Source organism: Cervus elaphus, chromosome 11, assembly GCF_910594005.1.
Source record: "Cervus elaphus chromosome 11, mCerEla1.1, whole genome shotgun sequence".
Taxonomy (NCBI): domain Eukaryota; kingdom Metazoa; phylum Chordata; class Mammalia; order Artiodactyla; family Cervidae; genus Cervus; species Cervus elaphus.
Genome location: NC_057825.1, coordinates 19,808,864 through 19,831,578, shown reverse-complemented (window position 1 = coordinate 19,831,578; position 22,715 = coordinate 19,808,864). Strand labels below are relative to the sequence as shown.

The 22,715-nt window shown below is 50.4% G+C and overlaps 1 protein-coding gene across 12 annotated transcripts in view; it reads right to left on the bottom strand.

Annotated features, from left to right (window-relative positions):
- The window catches only part of ATP6V1C2 (ATPase H+ transporting V1 subunit C2), an 83,216-nt gene that overhangs the window by 9,643 nt on the left and 50,858 nt on the right, over window positions 1-22,715 (bottom strand). For 10 of the 12 annotated variants that reach the window (XM_043917077.1, XM_043917082.1, XM_043917074.1 and 7 more), the window contains 6 exons: window positions 18,131-18,216; window positions 17,005-17,034; window positions 10,140-10,234; window positions 3,556-3,647; window positions 2,385-2,483; window positions 1,739-1,807 (listed from right to left, as the gene is read on the bottom strand). In XM_043917077.1, the coding sequence (XP_043773012.1) occupies window positions 1,739-1,807; window positions 2,385-2,483; window positions 3,556-3,647; window positions 10,140-10,234; window positions 17,005-17,034; window positions 18,131-18,216 (471 nt within the window). The remainder of the gene's footprint in view (window positions 1-1,738; window positions 1,808-2,384; window positions 2,484-3,555; window positions 3,648-10,139; window positions 10,235-17,004; window positions 17,035-18,130; window positions 18,217-22,715) is intronic. The other 2 variants (XM_043917071.1, XM_043917072.1) reach the window with 1 other exon arrangement.

Genomic DNA, 22,715 nt, shown 5'->3' with positions numbered 1-22,715 from the left:
AGCTCTCGAATGCCACAGTGCAATGAAGCAGGGCGGAGTTCCCATTGGTAAAAACCATCCCACAATGGGCATTTCAAGTCCAGTGTCACACTGTTCTAATTAGACACGGCCTCCCTGGCACACCCTGTGTAGGAGTGCTGTGGTCACTGGGACCCCTACTCTAAGGGCCTTGGCATCCTGCTGACCACATGACCTGACCATGGGCCTGGGCAGGGTTTCGGGTCACCTTTCCTGCTTCTCCAAGCCACCCATCAGGGCTGACCCAGGTTCCAGGAACCTTTCCACAGTCATCTCAGCAGGCTCACAGGTACCCCCTGACAATGAAGGGCCTGGGGGTTCTAATCTGCGAAGCCAAGCCACCTCTGGTAGCAGCCTCTCCCTTCATGTGGCCACGGACAGCCAGCCCTGGAGAAAAGTGAACATTCCAGCCCAGCAGGCCAGCTTTGAGGGCAGTTCCTCTGCCAGCCTGCACCCCCTCCTCCACCTCCTGCGGGTACACTGCCCCCGGCTCACTCCTCCAGCCTCCCCTTGTGACCTCAGGCTGTGACTGTCCTGTTCCCCGCACCCTTCAGTTTAGTTCTTGATTGCTATCGCTTGAGAGCCTGTGACCCATGGAGAGCCAGCCCTGCAGCAGGTGCCAGGCCAGAGGCCTCTGGGCTGGGATGGGAGTGGGCAAGGCTGCCCCCACGCTGAGCTCCGTGTGCGTGTTAGTTGCTCAGTCTTATCCGACTCTTTGCGACCCCGTGAACTGCAGCCCGCCAGGCTTCTCTGGCCATGGGATTCTCCAGGCAACAGTACTGGAGTGGGTTGCCATTCCCTTCTCCAGGGGATCTTCCCAACGCAGGGATCGAACCCAGGTCTCCTGCACTACAGTTGAATTCTTTACCGTCTGAGCCACAAGACTCACTGTCAAATCATTTCAAATGACAAGCTATTTCAGACACAGGGAAAGGTAGAGAGAATGACAAATATCCATGGATCCCCTCCCCCATCAAGCTTAAGACATAGAATAATTTTCATACAATTGAAGACTCACGTGCCCTCCCAACTGCATCCTGCTGCCCACCCCAGGTCATCGCTGTGCTGTTCGGCATTTCTCATCCTCAAATACCCCGTGATCCGTGCACCTGCACCTCTCAAGTCACGTGCCATCTGGTTCTGTCCATTTGGAGATCTTAAATAATAAATGCCTTTGTGCTGTGTGTCCCCTTCTATGACTTTCTCTCCACTTCACATCGTACAGTGAGATCTATGCTTGCTCCTGCCTGCAGCGCTAAATCGTTGGTTTTCCCCACTGGGTGGCACTCATGGGTCGAATATGTTCCTCCATCCCTTCTAAGTCACTTTTCCAGCCCTCACTGGCCGCTCCTGCTCTGACCCCAGCAGGCCACATGCCAAGACTCTTCCTTCCCTGCTCGTGCTCTGCGGTCATCACGGCCAGGCCCTTGCTTGACCCTCAGGTGGGGAAGAATCAGGCCAAGATGAGCATGCGGAACAGAGTGCTGCCTTGCAAGTGCTGAGGGCAAGAAGGCAGTCAGGGAGGGCTTCCTGGAGGAGACAGCAAGGGAGCAGACTTCTGAAAGATGGAGGGAGTCTGGCCTGTGGCTGAGTGTGTGGCTGTGAACGCACGTGTGTGGATGGCTGAGGGCCCTTGCACCTCTGGGGTATGTTTGGTGGCTGGGTGTCTCAGAGTGCCCATACATGGCCCCCCAAACCCAGGACCTGAGGCCTCACTTACTTGGTTGACCGTGGGACGACCATGTCTGAGAGGGATTCGTAGGTTTTCTGCCATTGTACGTAACTTGGTCTGCAAGAGTACAGAATCATTCAATGATTTTTGCAGAAAAGGTTGTGAGGTGTCCTGAAAGCCTAGGAAACTGCGTGCCCTTTTCCCTGAGGGACGAGGGGGAGCAGGGCTGAGGGCCAGACAGCGCCCCAAACATCCCCCGAGGCCCTGCCATGGGCATTGGAATGCTCACCTCCCCAGGAGGCCCCAGGCAGCAGGGAGGGGCCCATGGGAAGGACTCAGTGGAGACTCTGGCTGGGAGCTCTAACCCCAGGCCTGTGTGACCTTGGGCAGGCCAGCTGAGCTCTCTGGTCTCAGGACAAGGGAACAGTAACAGCCCCCAGGCGTGTGTGAGATGCCTCCTGTGTATGGCATCTGACAACAGTGGATGGATGTCTGAGAAATGGCCGCTCCTGTCACTGTGACTGCCACAAGCTCTATCACCTGCTCCTGAAACCAACTCCACAGCTGCCATTTAGGGCCCCGGGATCTGACCGTGGTGGGCTCTCCCTTCCTCTCCACTGGGCAGGACGATTTCCTTTGTGATCACCAACCCAGCCAGAAACCCCCAACTCCCCTCTCCCCCTGGCCCGCTTACTTGGGGACAATGACCAACAGTGTGATCAGGTACTCGGAATCCAGCACAAAGTCTTCTTTGCTCACAATGTCGCTCAGGGTCCGAGTGAAGAGGTTTCCCCTGGATTCGCGGGGGACAAAGAGGTGGGGTCAGCAGAAAGGCACACGGAGGCACCCCTGGGCACACCCATAACACCCAGGGCAGCGGGGGACAGGAAGGCCTGGGACACTCCCCAGGGAGGGGTGGGGACCCTGGGTCAAGTGTCCCCCAGCTTTGTGTCTGGGCGGCCAGAACTGCAGTAACTGGCAGGACCTCAGGTGCTATCACCAGTTGCCCGAGCTGAATTCAACACTTTGGCTGCCTGCACTGCCCTGGCACAAGCCACCGGCTGTTGGGAGGGGATCGCTGGTGGCAGGCAGCTTAAGTTACACAAGTGGCCACACAGTGGCTGGCTCAAGATGCCACCTGGGCTGTGCTGGGCAAACACAGCCCCGGTGAGGGCTCCGTTTCACATTACAAGCCTTGTCGGTCCAGCAGCCAGGAGACATTCACCTGAAACAGCTTTGCATGTGTGTCCAGTGGAGCCTAGTCTTATTGAGGTCATGGTATTTTCTAGAACAGGGGCCAAGGGTGTTGTACCAGCAATTGGGCCAAAATTATAGTTCTTGAGATTCTCTGTAGTATCAGTGCATAGTTGTTCAGTTGCTCAGTCGTGTCCGACTGTTTGTGACCCCATGAACTGAAGCACTCCAAGCTTCCCTGTCCTTCACTATCTCTTGGAGTTTGCTCAAACTGGTGGTTCCAGTGGTTAGGACTCTGCACTTTCACTGTAGTGGCCTGGGTTCAGTCCCTGGCCAGGGAACTAAGATCCCACAAGATGCAAGGTGTGGCCAAAAAAACACCCATTGCTCGAAAGAATGAACAGAAGAGGGAGGTAGACACTGACCCACTTCACCCTCATCTCCTTCACTCAGTGTATGTGCTCAAAGGATCAACCACTGCCACTGCTGACATCCCCACCCAGCACATAGCTTGTGAACATGCACCAGTGCCTCTGGCCTGACCGCTCAGACACAGACAGACACAGACCTTGGCTCAACCAGCGATCTCAAACGTGCATGTATAAGCCTAGCTTGGACCCCAACTCAGCCAGGCCCTGAGGCCACCAGGATCTCGGAGCCCGAATACTCACATGGATTTCTTCTCCAGATTCTCTAGGTTTGTCTTCAGAGTGTTATAGGCAGCCGTTCGGGACTTCAGGTCTGTCTCGATCTGTGCCAGTTGCTAGTTGGAAAAGCAAAAGAGAATTTAAAAAGTTGGTCGAACTTTTCAAAATTGCCACAAATTGCTCCTGGGGCAGTTAAGGAAAAACACTGCACCCTGCCCATTTGCTGGAAAGGCTTACATTTTTCTCCCTTCTGCTTTTGCAGACTGCCAGCATGCCGGCCCTACAGAGAGCCCCACGTTGCAGACAGGAGGCTTGAGATACAAATGGCTTTTCTAGGATCACTCAGTGAGTGGAGTCTTGTTCTTATCTCGAGCCCTTCTTGTGCTCTCACAACCCCCGGTCCCCACTCCACATGCCCTCAGGCTCCCAGTTCAGTTGCTCAGTTGTGTCCGACTCTCTGCCATCCCATGGACTGCAGCAAGCCAGGCTTCCCTGTCCATCATCATCTCCTGGACCTTACTCAAATTCTTGTCGATCAAGTTGGTGATGCTATCCAACCATCTCATCCTCTGTCATCCCCTTCTCCTCCTGCCTTCAATCTTTCCCAACATCAGGGTCTTTTCAAATGAGTCAGTTCTTTGCATCAGGTGGCCAAAGTACTGGAGTTTCAGCTTCAGCATCAGTCCTTCCAATGAATATTTAGGACCGATTTCCTTTAGGATGGACTGGTTGGATCTCCTTGCAGTCCAAGGGACTCTCAAGAATCTTCTCCAACACCATAGTTCAAAAGCATCAATTCTTCAGCACTCAGCTTTCTTTAAGGTCCAACTCTCACATCCATACATGACTACTAGAAAAACCACAGCCTTGATGAGATGGACCTTTGTCAGCAAAGTAATGTCTCTGCTTTTTATTATGCTATCTAGGTTTGTCATAGCTTTTCTTCCAAGGAGCAAGCATCTTTTAATTTCATAGCTGCAGTCAATATCTGCAGTGATTTTGGAGCCCAAGAAGATAAAGTCTGTCACCGTTTCCATTACTTTCCAATCTATTTGCCGTGAAGTGATGGGACTGGATGCCATGATCTTAGTTTTCTGAATGTTGAGTTTTAAGCCAGCTTTTTCACTCTCCTCTTTCACTTTCATCAAGAGACTCTTTAGTTCTTGTTTGCTTTCTGCCGTAAGGGTGGTGTCATCTGCACATCTGAGGTGATTTGATATTTCTCCCGGCAATCTTGATTCCAGCTTGTGCTTCATCCAGCCTGGCATTTTGCATGATGTACTCTGCATATAAGTTAAATAAGCAGGGTGACAACATACAGCCTTGATGAACTCCTTTCCCAATGTGGAACCAGTCTGTTGTTCCATGTCCAGTTCCAACCATTGCTTCTTGACAGGTTTCTCAGGAGGCAGGTAAGGTGGTCTGGTATTCCAATCTCTTTCAGAAGTTTCCAGTTTCTTGTGATCCACACAGTCAAAGGCTTTGATGTAGTCAATGAAGCAGAGGTATATGTTTTTCTGGAACTCTCTTGTTTTTTCGATGATCCAATGGATGTTGGCAATTTGACCTCTGGTTCCTCTGCCTTTTCTAAATCCATCTTGAACATCTGGAAGTTCTCGGTTCACATACTGTTGAAGCCTAGCTTGGAGAATTTTGAGCATTACTTTGCTAGCATGTGAGATGAGTGCAATTATGCGGTAGTTTGAACATACTTTGGCATTGCCTTTCTTAGGGAATGGAATGAAAACTGACCTTTTCTAGTCCTGTGGCCACTGCTGAGTTTTCCAAATTTGCTGGCATACTGAGTATAGCACTTTCACAGCAACATCTTTTAGGATTTGAAATAGCTCAACTGGAATTCTAACACCGCCACTAGCTTTGCTCGTAGTGATGCTTCTTAAGGTCCACTTGACTTCACATTCCAGAATGTCTGGCTCTGGGTGAGTGATCACAGCTTTGTGGTTATCTGGGTCATGAAGATCTTTTCTGTATAGTTCTTCTGAGTATTCTTGCCACCTCTTCTTAGTATCTTCTGCTTCTGTTAGGTCTATACCGTTTCTGTCCTTTATCGTGCCCATCTTTGCTTGAAATGTCCCCTTGGTATCTCTAATTTTCTTGAAGAGATCTCTAGTCTTTTCCATCCTATTGTTTTCCTCTATTTCTTTGCATTGATCACTTAGGAAGGCTTTCTTATCTCTCCTTGCTATTCTTTGGACCTCTGAATTCAGATGGATATATCTTTCCTTTTCTCCTTTGCCTTTACCTTCTCTTCTTTTCTCAGCTATTTTTAAGGCCTCCTCAGACAACCATTTTGCCTCTTTGCATTTCTTTTTCTCGGAGATGATTTTAATCACCACCTCCTGTACAATGTCATGAACTTCCATCCATAGTTCTTCAGCCACTCTATCAGATCTAATCCCTTGAATCTATTTGTCACTTCCACTGTATAACTGTATGATTTGATTTAGGTCATACCTGAATCGTCTAGTGGTTTTCCCTAATTTCTTCAATTCAAGTTTGAATTTCAATAAGGAGTTCATGATCTGAACTACAGTCAGCTCCCGATCTTGTTTTTGCTGACTGTATAGCGCCTCTCCATCTTCAGCTGCAAAAAATATAATCAATCTGATTTCGGTGTCAACCATCTGGTGATATCCATGTGTAGAGTCATCTCTTGTGTTGTTGGAAGAGGGTGTTTGTTATGACCAGTGAGTTCTCTTGGCAAAACTCTATTAGCATTTGCCCTGCTTCATTCTGTACTCCAAGGCCAAATTTGCCTGTTACTCCAGGTATCTCTTGACTTACTACTTTTGCATTCCAGTCCCCTATGATGAAAAGGACATCTTTTTTTCTGTGTTAGTTCTAGAAGGTCTTGTATGCCTTCATAGAACCATTCAACTTCAGCTTCTTCGCCATTGGTAGCTGCGGCATAAACTTGGATTACTGTGATATTGAATGGTTTGCCTTGAAAATGAACAGAGATCATTCTGTCATTTTTGAGATTGCACCCAAGTACTGCATTTTGGACTCTTTTGTTGACTATGAGGGCTACTCCATTTCTTCTAAGGGATTCCTGCCCACAATAGTAGATATAATGGTCATCTGAGTTAAATTCACCCATTCCAGTCCATTTTAGTTCAGATTCCTAAAATGTCGATGTTCACTCTTGCCATCTCCTATTTGACCACTTCCAAATACCTTGATTCATGGACCTAACATTCCAGGTTCCTATGCAATATTGTTCTTTATAGGATTGGACCTTACTTATATCACCAGTCACATCCACAACGGGGTGTTGTTTTTGCTTTGGGTCTGTTTCTTCATTCTTACTGGAGTTATTTCTCCACTGATCTCCAGTAACATATTGGGCACCTATCGACCTGGGGAGTTCATCTTTCAGTGTCCTATCTTTTTGCCTTTTCATACTATTCATGGGGTTCTCCAGGCAAGAATACTGAAGTGGTTTGCCATTCCCTTCTCCAGTGGGCCATGTTTTGTCAGAATTCTCCACCATGACCCGTCCGTCTTGGGTGGCCCTACACAGCATGGCTCATAGTTTCATTGAGTTGGACACGGCTGTGATTTATGTGATCAGTTTGGTTAGTTTTCTGTGATTGTGGTAGTCATTCTTTCTGCCCTCTGATGGAGAAGGATAAGAGGCTTGTGTCCCTCAGGTTCTGTTGGAGGTCAATTCTGTCTGACCCTCATCCTGACCCCTCTAAGCACCCAGTGTGGCCGAGCCCTGACCAGCGTCCAGGTCTCCAGGCTCAGCTGTGCCCCAGGTAGCCCCTTCATGCTCTGCACAGGGAAGAAGGCTCTTCTCAGTTTGGAGAGAGGTCATCAGTCTGACCATAGGGAGATGTCCCTTGTTCTGGAAGTTTCAGGAGCGCATCCGAGTTCCCCTCCTCGATGGGCAGGGAAATGAGATCACCGAGGCCAAGACCCAGTTCCCTGGGTGCCTGGCCTCAGGTGCCCACCTGCTCTGGCTGTAATACCTGGTGTCAGCTGAACTTCTCTGAGCTCAGTGCCACGGAGCAGGTTACCCAGGAAGGTGAGTCCTTTCTCCAGCAGACTGAGCCCCTCGAGGGTGGGCCTGCATCTGGGTCAACTCTGCAATTCTGGACAGAGTGGCCGGCACTTGGCGGTGCTTCGAGAATGTGTCCAGGACCAAACAGTCCCAACCTTGCTCCTTCTGGCCTCTGGCTGGCGTGCACTCCCCACCACCAAAGGCATGTGTGCCAGGCAGAGCCTTGAGACCCCATGTACCTCCCTGCATAGGGATGCTTCAGGTGGTAGAGGTACCGGGAGCCAGCGCCCTGAGTGAGTGGACAAGGAGCAGGCCCCCACTAACCACTGTGGACACGCATACGGCAAAGAAAGAAACTTTGCTATTTACTGTAGGCCGGTAAAGATCTAGAAGCCTTTTAAGAACTTCAGTGTGAACCAGCCCACAGAGATGGACGCAGGCACTGGCCGGGCCCCCATCCTTGCTCCTTTGCATTAATGCAGGCAGGTGGGCTCAGTTTCCAGCTCTCGGGAGGGTTGGGGGCCCAGCCCTGCCCGTGTCAGCATGGGGCACCTCCCGGGTGGGGAGACCTGCTTGGACACCCAGAAGACACTGGTCATTTTAGAAGGGAGTTTCTCTGACCAGGATATCTCTAGTTAACTGATTTGCATTTCCCACTGGGGGAACAGGCCTGAGCCAGTGCTGAGGGCATCACTCCAGTACTCCTGGGGGAGACACAGGGTGAGGAAGCTGATACCCAGACCCTCTGCCCATCAGTGGAGCCATCTCAGGGCTGCCTCGGGAAGTGGTGCCAGGCACACACCTGAGACCTTCATCCCCCTCCCAGGGCACTACTTCAGCCCCTGCAGGGCCCAGGGGATGCCACGCCACCTCTCAGCCAACCTCCCCACCTGAAATCAGGGAAGGTGATACCTGCCCACGAGGGTGTGTGGGAAGGAAAAGTTCTACGCATATAGCGAGTGCTTTCAAACCAGGGCTTGCCTCCCCACCCTGCTTTTCTGCCATGGTCACTCTCTGGGCCCCCCAGGGGAGAGAGACAGAGGCCAGGTTCTGTCCTCTACAATGGCTCCCCAATCAGCTGACGCCCCGATGTGCTCCGGGAGCCCTCATCACTGCCTGTGTCCCCGGGACAGCCACGCCAGCCAGCGTCATCCCCAGTTGACGACGAGCACAGCTCTGGCCATGCTGCCTGGCTCGGCCTGGCCTCAGCAGTGGCAGGGCAGGGAGTGACCAGCCCCGAACACCAGCGCGTGCTTCCAGCTTGGGGGTGGAGGTGCACAATGTCCCCCAGGATGCCATACCTGGCACGGGTGCTCTCAGAGCTGCTCCTTGAAGGGCCTTTTAGAATCACTGCCCAACTGTCCCAGGATGGGCTGGGGCCTCTGTGATGTAAGGGGTGCCCAATGAGCCGCACCAGGTTCCAGAGACTTCAGGCCCCGCCCTCGTTCCCAGAGACACCGGCTGGAGCACCAGCCTGCCAGCAGCAGACCCACAGAGGGGTGGATCCTGAGACCCATCTCTTATACCCGACCCGCCAAGACACACCTGGTGGGCCTCAGGTGACATATGAGGGGCTCCGTGTGTCGTGGAGGGAGGTGGGACAGCGGTCATAAACCATCGGGCTAAATCTCAGAATGTTCATCAGTGCCCCCCCTCAGGGAGGCAACAGGAGTCAACACGCCGGGAGACACCCTTGATGTCCCCAGAGGGCTCCACCTTGATACTTTCATTCATGGAGCAGAAGTTAGAGACAAAGGCTCACTGAGAGGGCTGAATCATGAGGCCAGGGCTTACCGGCTCCCCGGTGTCATCAGGGGTGGCACGCTGGGCGATGCCTTGCAGGAGTTTGGGCTCCTAAGCCCAATTCTCCACTGAAGCTGATAATTTTTGCTAAGTCAACAATCACCCTGGCGGTAGGGGTGTCAGGAAGGGGCTGACTTCTCCATCAGCATCTTTCAAAGGGGGGCACAGTGAACGGACTCCAGGGTCTGGGGTCAGAACACTGGGGGCTCAGAGTGCCCCTGGAGGGGAGTGTCCTGTAAGATGAAGCCACCCTGTCGAGTGGTAGGTTTGAAAGAGGTATTCTGGCCTGGAGAGTTCCATGGACTGTATAGTCCATGGCGTTGCAAAGAGTCGGACATGACTGAGCAACTTTCACTTTGGAAGAGGTATATATGGCTTCCCTGGTGGTTGAGATGGTAAAGAATCTGTCTGCAATGCAGGAGACCCAGGTTCGATCCCTGGGTTGGGAAGATCCCCTGGAGAAGGGAATGGCAACCTACTCCAGTATTCTTGCCTGGAGAATCCCATGGACAGAGAAGCCTGGTGGGCAACAGTCCATGGGGTTACAAAGAGTCAGATGTGACTGAGCAAGTAACTCTGGAAGAGGTATGGGGGGCAGGTGGTCATCAACCTGTTTCCAGGGTGCCCTGAACCCCACCCCGTCTCCCGCCTCTGGCATCCTGGGAAGTGCCTCCCTGCTTTGCCGGGGTCCAAAGGCCATGTAGATTCCACCCCAATGTCCCCAGACTGTCAGGGTCACAGAAAGGTAACCCGGCTGGAGAGAAGACCCTCCTCGTACCTTTGCCAGAGTGTCCACCACGCTCACCAGCGGCTGCTTTGCAGGATATTTGGCCATGTCCCATTCGAAGTGGGTCACAAAGGACGTTAGGTCAACTGCAAGAGACAGACACATCTCAGCAGACAGTGGGCTTCCCGTCTCTCCTGAGACCCAGGTGCCATGCCCGGGCCAATGTCCCCACTTAAACCAAGGAATTAGAGAAACTGAAGGACAGATTCGGGGCTCCCTCCTCTCTGGGAGAGCAGAGGCCAGGCCAGCCACCAGCCAGGCCTGCAGGCAGCTCCTAAGCCCCTCAGAAAAGCCCACCACAGTCCCCAGGATGCTGTAAGGGTGGGCTCCTGTGTCCAAACTCAAACCCAGACAGCTACCCCAGAGCCCTGCGTGAGAGGCCCTGCCTTCCCAGGAGATGGACCCCAAGTCAGGAGAAACTCAAGACACTGGGAGAATTCCCCGCCCTTTTCAGTAGGTTCGGCCATGCCTGCTGCTGAGTTATTGGCTTGAAGTATCCCAAAGGCATGCCAGAGAGCCTCAAGCCACCCCCCGCAAACCACACAGCCTGTCATGGGTGCCAGCCACCCAGCAGATGAGCAATCTTCCTGCCTCCCATGCCCAGCACTAGACAGGCCAGCGCCACATATGTCTGCTTTAACGAAGGCATTTTCAACGTTAACAAAATACTAGCGTTCGCGTATGTGGCTTTCACCACTTGGCACAGACGTGCTTTTGTCAGGGTATCTCCTTTGTATAAAGTCTACAGTCAGAAGAACCAATCAGTGTCTTTTCAACAAATTTCCTGCTTTCCTAACTTTCTTCAAAAGCAAACTAAACCTTGCATGCCCAGGGTGTTTGCGATTGTCTCTAACGAGCTGAGGGCAGAGGAAGGGGTTTGGAGGTCAGTGCTGGGGGCGGTGGGGCACCGAAACATGTTAGTAACCAAACTGTTTGCACCTCAGTCTCCTTACCTGAGAAGTGGGGGCACAGAGGGGGATGTCTCTCGAGGGCCCACTCTGCTCAGGTGAGGGCCCGCACTCCTCTAAGGTGCTACCTGGGGGCCAGCTGCAGGTTACACCCCAGTCGGTCACCCCTTTAGTGTATGACGTGCTAAGGGGGCCCCCAAATTCCTCAAAGCCAGCAAGAAGGACCTGGATTCTCACCCCAGATCATGTGGATGCGAGCCTTTCCCAGTCTACCCTCATGCAGATGAAAAGGGACCGGTCACCATCCTTCGACATTCCGTCACCATGCCCGAAGGCCAGCTAGCTACCGTGCTGGGGTCAGCAGGCCATGGCCCACTCACCCTCGATCTCCTGGGCACGCTGGTCTAACCTGATACCCCAGTGAGATGTGTGACGTGAGGAGGGCAGGACTGTGGGAGGAGGGGAGAGCCAGCACCTGCCTCCTGCCCTGGGGGGGTGGAGGCCTCCGAGGGCTTTGAGGAGATCCTGTATTCATGCAGGTCCTAAGGGGGCCAGAGAGTTTGCCACGTGGCCAGTGAAGGAGGGGGCTGGGTGTCGACCAGGTGGACTGGCCAACATCACTTTCTGGGCATGGGGAATCCCTGGGTCAAGCTGATGGGCCGGGGGTGTGGACGGAGCAGGGTCAGGTCATGTCTGCACCTTCTCCTGAGGCGATCAAGACTCCGGGCCCGTTTACTGAGCCCCTTGTGCATGCCGGGAGTTGGACACGCGTCCCTCCGACCCCAACAGCAGGGCTGAAAGCTCAGCAAAGCAGGTCTGGACGCAAGCCTCCAGGGGCCGCGTAGCCCGGGGAGCACACCCGTGCCCTGAGCAGTCGTCTCAGGTTTGCAGGAGAGAAGGAAAAGCTCGGGGACCCAAGTCCTGCGAGTGGAGGCAGGAGGTCAGCTTAACAGGACGCAGGGACAGTGACCCCATGGCAAAACGGGGCCTGGGGGGTCCCTTGGGTTTACAGGTTGGGTGGTTGCATGGAAGAAGGGGACGTGCACTCAGCCAGGCAGCCAGGAGCTGGCAGCCTGGGCCAGAGCAGAAGCGAGAGGAGACGGGCTCAGCTCCAGATGAGCTTGAGTCGGACACTTGGGGTCGACAAGTCCCCACAGAGCAGATGGAAATGAAGTGGGGCTCTGGGGAGGGAAGAGGTCTGCGGGCAGAGCTGTTAGACGGGTCTTAACATAAGGATGGCTTCCCTGGTGACTCAGATGGTAAAAACATCTGCCTACAATGCGGGAGACCCGGATTCAATCCCTGGGTCGCGAAGATCCCCTGGAGAAGGAAATGGCAACCCACTCCACTACTCTTGCCTGGAAAATCCCATGGATGGAGGAGCCTGTTTGGCTACAGTCCTTGGGGTCACAAAGAGTCGGACATAACTGAGCGACTTCACTCACTCACTCATTCAACATAAGGATGACGATGCTGGTGACGATCTTCACAGCCAGCTGACCCTGGTTGGTGCTTCACCTTGGCCTGGATGCATGAGATATTGGATTGGCCAGAAAGCTCATTTGAGTTTTTCCATAAGAGGATACCGAAAAACTTCAACGAACTTTTTGGCCAACCCAGTACTTCAGTTAATTTACTTTTCAACCCCATTGGGTCTTATCATTATCTCCAGCTTAGAGATAAGGAAACTCTGGCACAGAGTAAGTCATGTAACCTCCACCAGAAAAGGAGACGAGGAACGTGGAGCTAGCAGTGGGGGGTGCTCCTTCTCTGCCCCGCCCTTGGGCAGGTGAGGCAGTCGTGGAGGCGGCTGGGGGTGGGGGGGACACAGAGAAGCTGTCATGGGTTGGTCCCTTCCTGAGAACCACACGCCGATACATCTGGTCTCACGACTTAAGAGAGGTTCTTCAGATTCCAAGGGCTTCCCTTGTGGCTCAGCTGGTAAAGAATCCGCCTGCAGTGCAGGAGACCTTGGTTCGATCCCTGGGTTGGGAAGATCCTCTGGAGAAGGGAAAGGCTACCCACTCCAGTACAATACTGGAGAATACTGGCCTGGAGAATTCCAGGGAATCTATAGTCCATGGGGTCGCAAAGAGTCGGACACGACTGAGCGACTTTCACTTCTTTCAGATTCCAAAGACATTGAGATTGACGAGACTACCCCAGAGGCACCAAAGGTGAGGTCCTGACCCAATGAACTAAGCGCCCTTAGGAGACACCAGAGGGCCGCCCCCACCCCCGCCCCATCCTGTGTGTGTCCTCCCACCAAGGAAGGGACGTGTGAACACAGAGCGAAGGAGGGAGGTTCTCACCAGGAACCAAACCTGCCATCACCCTGACCCTGAATTTCCAGCCTCCAGAGATAAATGTCCACGGTTTAAGCTCCAGTCTGGGTATTTTGATATGGTAGCCTGAGCTGACTCATACAGGATTTTGGTACTAATTTGGTATTAATATGGATTGGGGGACTGCCACACTAGGGCAGGGAGGTGACTTTGCAGGGAGGATCCAGGCCTGTGAGGAGCTGAATTAAGGTCTGGATGATGGCAGGGGCATGGTCAGTGGCAGAACCAAAGGTCACAAAGGACTTGTTCTGTGTCAGTGGTCACCCCTGATGCTGCTACTGAACCCTACTGTGGGCCAGGCACTGGACAGGCATGATGGTCACACAGCTCCCAGGCTGGTCGCTTGCTGCCTGGTAGGCGCCGCCAACACCTCCCCCCGCAACAGACCAGGGAACATCCCCCCCAGGCTGATGCCAGGAAGATGTGTGCTCTGGCGATCCCCACCACTGCCCCCTCCAGACCCCATGGGCACACCACACCACCCAAGCCAAGCCACCCCCAGCTGCTCACTCTCCCTCTCACGGCTGCCCCTGTCCTGAACATCAGGATGGAGACCAACTCCTGAAAACCTGCCCAACCCTCCCTCCCCTTGCCAGCCAGAGCCTGTGGACGCTGGCCAACTCCTTCACACTAACAATGCTACACAACCATGGTTGACTCCCCTGCTCTTTCAGGCTCCTTGAGGGCAGTTGACTGTCTCTGTGTCCCCAGAGCTCCGTGACAGTGTACAGCAAGGGGCAAGCGCTTCATACGAGAATCTTCCTAATAACCCTGATTACTGTCCTAACACTAGCCAGGTTGCTTAGGAGAGGTACCTTTCAGACAAGCTTTTGTCTCCATGCATTTTTTACTAACTCCAGGCTTTCCAGCATTCAGACCAAAGAGAATGAATGCATCCTCCTTTCCACTAGAATGCCTATAATTCCTCTACGACTCGGCCCCTTTCCTCGTGAAGGCTCCCAAGCCCTTGGTTTCCATGACAGTACATGAGGCGCTGCAGGTCTGATCCCCAGACTGTGAGCTCCTGGAGGGTGATCATCTCCAGATGCCCAGAACAGACAGTGCCTGGCGCTCAATGGCCGACCGTGAGTGTCTGATGAAGGAGGAGGTGAGATAAGGAGACTGTGACGAGCTCCCTGCAGAAGGCTCCAGAGACCTCCAGGTTGTCACTGTGACTTCCTTCTCTGACATCCCCTCTCCCCAGTCAGGACCACCAGTTCCAGACACTGCACCTCGCCTGGATCACGTAGACGAGAACCTTGCCCCTTGCACATCGCCTTTGGTGAGAATGTGGTCCGAGGACGGTCCTCAGTCTTAGGAAGCGGCAGCCCCAGGACCCTCTGGGTGCTCCCAAGCCACAGCCTCCTCTCTGCTTGCTTATAAAGACGTTCCCCTCCCCTCCTGTCCCCGGGCTGAAATCCCGGAAGCCTGGTCTCCAGGAAGCAATGTGTGCTTGGATCGAAGGCCTGTGAGGTCAGATCATGACCCAGGCAGGCTCACTTCGAATCAAAACACTCAAAACACACAGACGGCTGCCCTTGAGCAACAGTGGTGTCATCCAAGAACCCAAACAAAGCCTTCCTGGCAGCAGCAGAACAAAGGACCGGTGACCACACCAACGGAGGCCAGACAGCCAGACAGACCATCAGGTGGTTCCGACCCTGAACCTTCCAGGGCCCCGGCCAGACCAGGGCATGTTTGCTCAGCTCTGCTGCAGTCACACACGCCTGTGTGCTTCCTGCTTCAAGCGCAGCAAGAAGCAAAGAATAGATGGAAACAAAAGGTGCCCAGGCAAAGCAGAGAACCGTAAAGGGATTAAGTCCATAGAGGCGAGAAAACTAAGACCCAGGGAGGTGACCTGCCAAGGTCGCAAAGAGCCAAGCCTGACTGTTCCAAGGCCGGGGCCCCTGGCCCTCCAGGAAACATAGCCCAGAAGACCTGGGGGGTAACCTCAGAGACCAGATTAAAATCCCACCTGCTGGTGAAACCCTGAGTTCCTGCAGTTAATTCTATCACTAGCTCCCTAGGTGCTCTCTAGAAGAAAAATAGCTCCTCGTCCATCCGAATAATGTCAAGAAAGTTGAAAGTGTTAGTCGCTCAGCTGTGTCTGATTCTTTGCCACTTCATGGACTGTAGCCCACGAAGCTCCTCTATCCATGGGATTCTCCAGGCAAGAATACTGGAGTGGGTTGTCATTCCCTTTTCCAGGCGATCTTTCTGACCCAGGGCTCCACCCTGGGTCTCCTGCATTGCAGACAGACTATCAGGAAAGCCTGAGCCAAACTGTCTCAAAGGTTTCTTGACTGCAGTACTTTTCAGAGACTTTACTGCGCTGCTGTGCATGATGAATGTTCAAGAGCAGGCCATGAAGGCTGCCCGAGGGTCCTTGACTTTCGTGTGCACAGGTACTGGACCAGCTTTGGAAGCTCTAGGTTTGGAAAGTCATGGGGACCTGACTCCCAGGAGGCCTAGAGATAATGAAACAGATGGAAACAAATATCGCTGAATTCTCTCCTCCTGACAGGAAACTGGGGATGGATACGATGTAATAATGACACCTAATTTTAACTGACGTGAATTTTGAATAGAATGTAAGCATTTTGAGCATTATTGTCAAGTGAGCTCAAATTCTCGAATCCTCAGTTCAGTTCAGTCACTTAGTCGTGTCCTACTGTTTGCGACCCCAAGGACTGCAGCACACCAGGCCTCCCTGTTCATCACCAACTCCCAGAGTTTACTCAAACTCATGTCCATTGAATCGGTGATGCCATCCAACCATCTCATCCTCTGCCATCCCCTTCTCCTGCTTTCGATCTTTCCCAGCATCAGGGTCTTTTCGAATGAGTCAGTTCTCGAATTCTCAAGACCAGGTTTTTTAGATAGAAAAGTAGTCCTAAGTCAGCATTTCCATCTAAGGCCCTCTGAGTTACCTGCTGGGAAATAAGAGAAGTTCATCAACTCAACAAAACAATTTTTTTGATTAGCACACAGGCAAGGAATCTCAGTGTAATTAACAGATTGCATTTGGGAAGGCATTTTGGTGACTTCTGGTCTGCCAAGATTTGTATTTGTCCTACATAATGGGATTTGCTGGCTTTAATTCCACCAGTGTAAGCAGGTTGGAGAAAAACCAACGCAAGTGGCACCTCCTAACGGGGAAACCAGAAATGGCCTGTTTGAGCACAGAGGCTCTCCTAGGAGAGGCTCGAAGAGTGTATGAGAGACCCCCATCGAGGCCACACAAAGCTAAGCCTGGCATTTAAGGATGTCAGGGTCCACCCCACAGCCAGCCCCCGCAGGCAGGATGACGCTGGGGACGGCCATCAAGGCAAGAAGCAAACCAAAAGCAAGAAGATGCCAAAGTCAATACTGAACTCCAGGAGGCATGCGGTGCTGCTGCGGGAGGCAGGGGAGACGCAAGGAAGAGGGGGAAGGGAAGAAGCAGTTGCTGTCTGTGTTACATGGACACTGTGACCAAGCCACGAGGCTGTCACTCGAGAAATCCGTCGTCACCTGGTCACTGTATCCCTACAACCAGACTGAGATTCCCCCTTCCCAGGGGCACGCGGGCATCACACACACAGCAAACAACACATAACCTACTCTTTAAACACTTCATTTTTTCTTTCAAACCTGCAACGTAAGAGGGTGGAGTCATTAGACTGCAGTAACATACAAAACTAAGTTCTGATTTGGGAATACGAGCATTTCCCTTTATCAATTTAATCAAGCGAATGTAACAGTTTCCAAGGTTCCCAGATGGGAGCTCCCTAATGGTCCAGTGGATGGGACTCTGCCCTTCCAATGTAGGGGGCACAGGTTCGATTCCTGATTGGGGAACTAAGATCCTGCACGCCGTGTGGCACCCCAAAAAAAAAGGTTCCAGGGGGAAAAAACATGAATATATATGTAATAAATTCATAATACCTATATCTTTTAAATATTATATATGTGTAATAATGTATAATATTGTGATATTGCATAATATTATATATGTATAATAATGTATAATATTAATGATATGTACTAAATGACATATTAATATAGAATATATGCTTTCATTTTCAGTATACTGGTGCATAGAGCCACGGGTTTAATTATCTCTACAGATATCGAAACACCTAATTCTAAGGTTCCCAAAGCCTCAGAGCTTTTGTCTTGCACATTTTAAGGGCACTCAAATTGTCTGTACCCTAATACATGGACCAAAACATCCTTGGAATCTACAGGCTTATCCTATCAGCGTAGGAGTCAGAAATTCCAAATGCAAACCCGCTACACAAAGTGTTTTTGGTCTAACCTTCATCTAATTACTGGGCACAGCTGAAGAATTCAGTTTGAGGCATTCCAGCCTCCTCTGGGGATAGGACTAAATAGGTTAGGGTGTGGGGATAGAAGGGAGGCTGACAGAGAAGGTGGGTGAGCCAACTAACCCCTAAACCCCACTGAATCCATTTTCATCTCAAATTTCACTGAGTTGTTCAGCTGCAGGTAAGAAACTCCAGGTGCTTTAGAAATGAGACAGAAGGATTATAAGGGAGACTGGAGTCTTCCAAACAGCGGTGCCACTGTGCTCTACGTGGCCGGGCAGAGGCCGGGCAGAGGCTGTCAGTTTGGCGCCTCCGTGCCGCCGTGTCATTTCAGCCCTCCTGTGTGGCCACAGCTGGGACCACGAATGGCCTAGAATGAGCTGGGGGAGGACCACCATAAGCGCGCTTCAGGGACCTACCTCCGTTGGCCAGAAGGTTCTCCTGGACCTTCCCCTTGGCGTCTTCCATCACTTCCACCACGCTCTGGGCCATTCTCCTTATGAGACTTTTGGGAAGGAATGCAAAGCCAGTTAAGAGTAGAAAACTGCCCGCAGAACGCTCTCCCACTCTGCTGGGGCCACCCTTTGGGAAACAACTTGGCACTAGGTACGAAGAGACATAAAACTCGAACTGGTAACTGAACCAGTATTTCCACTTCTGAGAAACCATCTTAAGGAAATAGGACAAACAGAAAAAGCTTTCTGAATAAAAAGATGCTCTTTGCAGCAATGTTGCTGACAGCTAGGAACTGGAAACCACCGAATGGCCTGACAATAGACGATTGTTTAAGTAAATGATAGTATACCCAGCTGAGGGATTATTAGCAGCCACTGAAAATAAGGTTTACAAAGAATTTCTAAGACTGTGGAACAAGGCATGTATTATAATGTTACATGAAAAAGAAACTGCAAACTTATACAGACAGTATGGCTGCAGCCATGTGAAAATGTCCTTCCTACTTTACATATTTTCTATTATAATCCAGCATTGCTATTATAGGGCTTCCCTGGTGGCTCAGTAGTAAAGAACCTGCCAGCCAATGCAGGAGAGGTAGGTTTGATCCTTGGGTCAGGAAGATCCCCTTGAGAAGAAAATGGCAACCCACTCCAGTATTCTTGCCTGGAAAAATCCGTGGACAGAGGAGTATGGTGGGCTGTAATCCATAGGGTCAGAAAAGAGTCAAACACAACTTAGCGACTAAACAACAACAAATTGCTTTTGTAATTAGAAAATTAAAGCTCTTTAAGTCTTCAGAAAACATACTGAAGGCTTCAGAAAGTTTAAGAAAGGATAAGAAAGTAGGAGATTCAGAGGCATTCACATTTTCTGTGGCTCTGCCACATGTATGATTTTTGGCCAAATTTATTTAATCTCTGTGAGCCATAGCTCCCTTCTTTGTAAAATGGGATGATATCCATTTTGAGGAATTGCTATAAATATTAATAGAATAAATGGCAAAGAGTGTCTGCTCCTGGAAGCCCATCAGTTAGAACTGCAGGAGGAAGCAGGCCGATCACATCAAAGTCTCCGACGATCCACATCTTTGTCTCAGGCCCTCTCTCCTGGCTCCCAGGAGGGAGCTGCTGTTGGCAGGGAGGAGGAAGAGGTCCCTGAATTCCAAGTGGAGGACGGACTCCCCCGCTGTGGCAGGCACTGGCCATGTGGCCCCTCAGAGGATGGCCCAGGGGCCTAGGGTCCAACACACAAACCTGAGGCAGAAGACACCAAAAGGAAGAGAGAGGGGGGAGGGAGGGAAGAAAAGAACATAGTAGTGGGGAAAGCAACTTGCTTTCGTATCTAACTACCATCTGTTTGGGGCCAAAAAACTGATGAATACAAGTATAAAGTAATTAACCAAAAATGAACCACCACACTCTCCCACCCAATACCATGTTTCACACGCTTCGCAGGTCAACATTTTCTTTTGTTGACCACGTGCCAATTTCTATATCACTGTTATTGAATCATCACAAGAATTCTCAAAGACGGGTATCATTCCCTTTTCCAGATGGGGAGACTGTGGCCCAGAGTAGTAGTAATAATTTGCCTCCCAACTATCCAGTCTGTCTGTGGGCACCACAGCTCTGGGCCACCTGGGTTTAAAATCTTTACAGATGTTGCCACTTTTTAGGATAGTAGTTCTGCCTCCTCCTAATGATAGCTGGGGCAAGGGACCGAGCGAATCTCATCCCGTTTCCTTGGCAACATAGCGATGACACCCCTCCTCTCACAGAGTTTGGAGCAGTGCATGTAACCAAGGCCCCTGGGAGTGTGTGACAAATACCTTCAGATGTGCAGCCTGATGGAGACACTCAGGCTCCCTGCCCTCTGACTCCCCAGAAGACTCAATAGGAGACGGGGGGATGTGAATCCGGTTCCCTCCCAGTTCCAGTAACCCAACTCCTCTCGCCTCCTACAGCCTACAGGTGTGACAACATCCGTCCTTCTACCTGCGTTTCTGTACCATTCCATATGCTTCTCCAACAGTCCTCACACCTCACATGCCCCTTCATGAATAATCTTTCCTCAAAATCAGAGTGTGTCTTATGTTATTTTTTTTTAATATATTTATTTTTGGTTGCAGCGGGTCTTGGTGGCTGCGTGCAGGCTTTCTCCAGTTGCGGCGAGACAGGGGCTACTCCTCGTGGGAGGGTGCAGGCTTCTCATTGCGGTCGCTTCTCTTGTTGTGGAGCCTGGGCTCTAGGCACACAAGTTCAGAAGTCCTTGGTGCACAGGCTTTGTTGCTCCGCGGCACGTGGACTCTTCCCAGACCAGGGATCAAACCTGTGTCCCTTATATTAGCAAGTGGATTCTTATCCATTGTACCACCAGGGAAGTCCCTCTTCTGTTATTTGTTAGAACCCTGATTCTATCAATTCATTTGTTCATTCACTCATTCATTTAGCAAATTCTAGATATTAACCAGCTCTGTGCCAAGCATGGACTAGAATGCTGTGAATGCAGAGGCTGTGAACAATACAGCCCCTGCTCTCAGGGAACTTCTTTCTGATGCTGTCAAGGATTCCTCTTTATCATTATTATACTGACAATGCAGGTTGCTCTCTTTTATTATTATATTCTCGGTCGTACTTTGAGTAATGTCCTTACATGAGGGTTGTAACTCCAGCCCCAAGGGCAATGTTTGATGTATAGCAGCTGTTCAAGCAATGTTTGTTGAATGAATAAATGAATGTCAGAGCACCTAACTAACATACAGGCCTCATTCTCAGTAGACCTAAAAGCAGAACCCACTTACCATTCTGTTAATGACTATTTGCTGTTTCCAATTCTAGCCTCTAAGAAGTTTTTAACCATATCAAGTATGGTGGCACACCTGCCTCCAGGCATGTACACCACCATGGAACATCTCAGAATAGCATGGTCCGACGAAGCTTAACTGCTGGAAAAATTGCTTGTTGCACCTAACAAAAATGTCCCTGACTTAGCTGTGATCATTAACCACAGGCATTAGTGAATTGCAGTATTGCTAAATCAAAACACTTTTCCCATGAAAAGGAATCTGAGAGGCTAGATGCTGTTTTAAAAATTTTTTTTTCATTATACAATTTATTGTGAAAACTTTACACGTCATGTTAGAGCTTCCTCATTCCTTTCATTAACTGCATAGCATCTCATTGCAAACATGAGTCATAACTAATTTGCTCTATTGAACATTTGGGTTGCTTATGCTTTGATGGATTTTGCAACAAAACATACATTTTGCCCATTTGTACAGGCACATAAGCAAAGACATTTCTCTGCTGACAAAAGTCTGTATAGACAAAGCTATGGTTTTTCCAGTAGTCATGTATGGATGTGAGAGCTGGACCATAAAGAAGGCTGAGCACCGACATATTGATGCTTTTGCACTGTGGTGCTGGAGAAGACTCTTAAGAGTCCCTTGGTATGGCTGATTCATATCAATGTATGACAAAACCCACTGAAATGTTGTGAAGTAATTAGCCTCCAACTAATAAAAAAATTAAAAAAAAAAAAAAAAAAAAGAGTCCCTTGGACAGCAAAGAGATCCAACCAGTCTATCCTAAAGGAAATCAGTCCTGAAGATTCATTGGAAGGACTGATGTGGAAGCTAAAGTGCCAATCCTTTGGCCACCTGATGTGAAGAGTCAACTCACTGGAAAAGACGCTGATGCTGGGAAAGATGGAGGGCAGGAGGAGAAGGGGACGACAGAGAATGAGATGGTTGGATGGCCTCATCTACACAGTGGACATGAGTTTGGGCAAATTCCAGGAGATAGTGATGGACAGGGAAGCCTGGCGTGCTGCAGTCCATGGGGTTGCAAAGAGTCAGACATGACTTAGCAACCGAACATATGCAGAATAAATGGCAAAAGGATAACTACTGGGATAAAGGGTGTGAGCACTTAACAGTGTTAACAGATAAGGCCAAATTATCCTTCAAGTATACAGAGCCAATGCACTGTCAAGGGCCTACCTCTTAAACCCTTGCCAACATGACAGATTATGTACCTTTTTAATCCCTGCCAATCTGAGAGCTGAAAAATTCTATCTCATTGTTGCTCTGCATCTGTTTGACTGACTTGCATCTGTTTGATCGTCTGTGAGGCTGGACAGCTTTTGATAGGTTTATTGACTCTACAAATGACTATTTTCTTTTGTTAACAGAGTGTTCATATCTTTTGTTGGTTTTTCTAGTGGCTTCTTCATTTTAAAAAAATGATTTATAAGGGCTCTTAGGTGTTTCAGGGACTCAATTCTTGAGACACTGTTTTGAGCTAGGAAACATCCCCATTTTAAAGATGAAAAAATTAATACTTAGAGAGCTAAAAGTCACCTTATACTGAGCTATATGTCAGAGCAGAAATTGATCCTAAATCTACATGACTCTAAAGCCATGCTCTTCAATGGTAGTCTGGCTAAACTAAACTAAACTCTGGCTCCTTCCTCTAAAATACTGGGCAAAAACTTATACTAACCCATAAGGGAAGATGTATGAATCATATTTTAATTAAAAAAAACAAA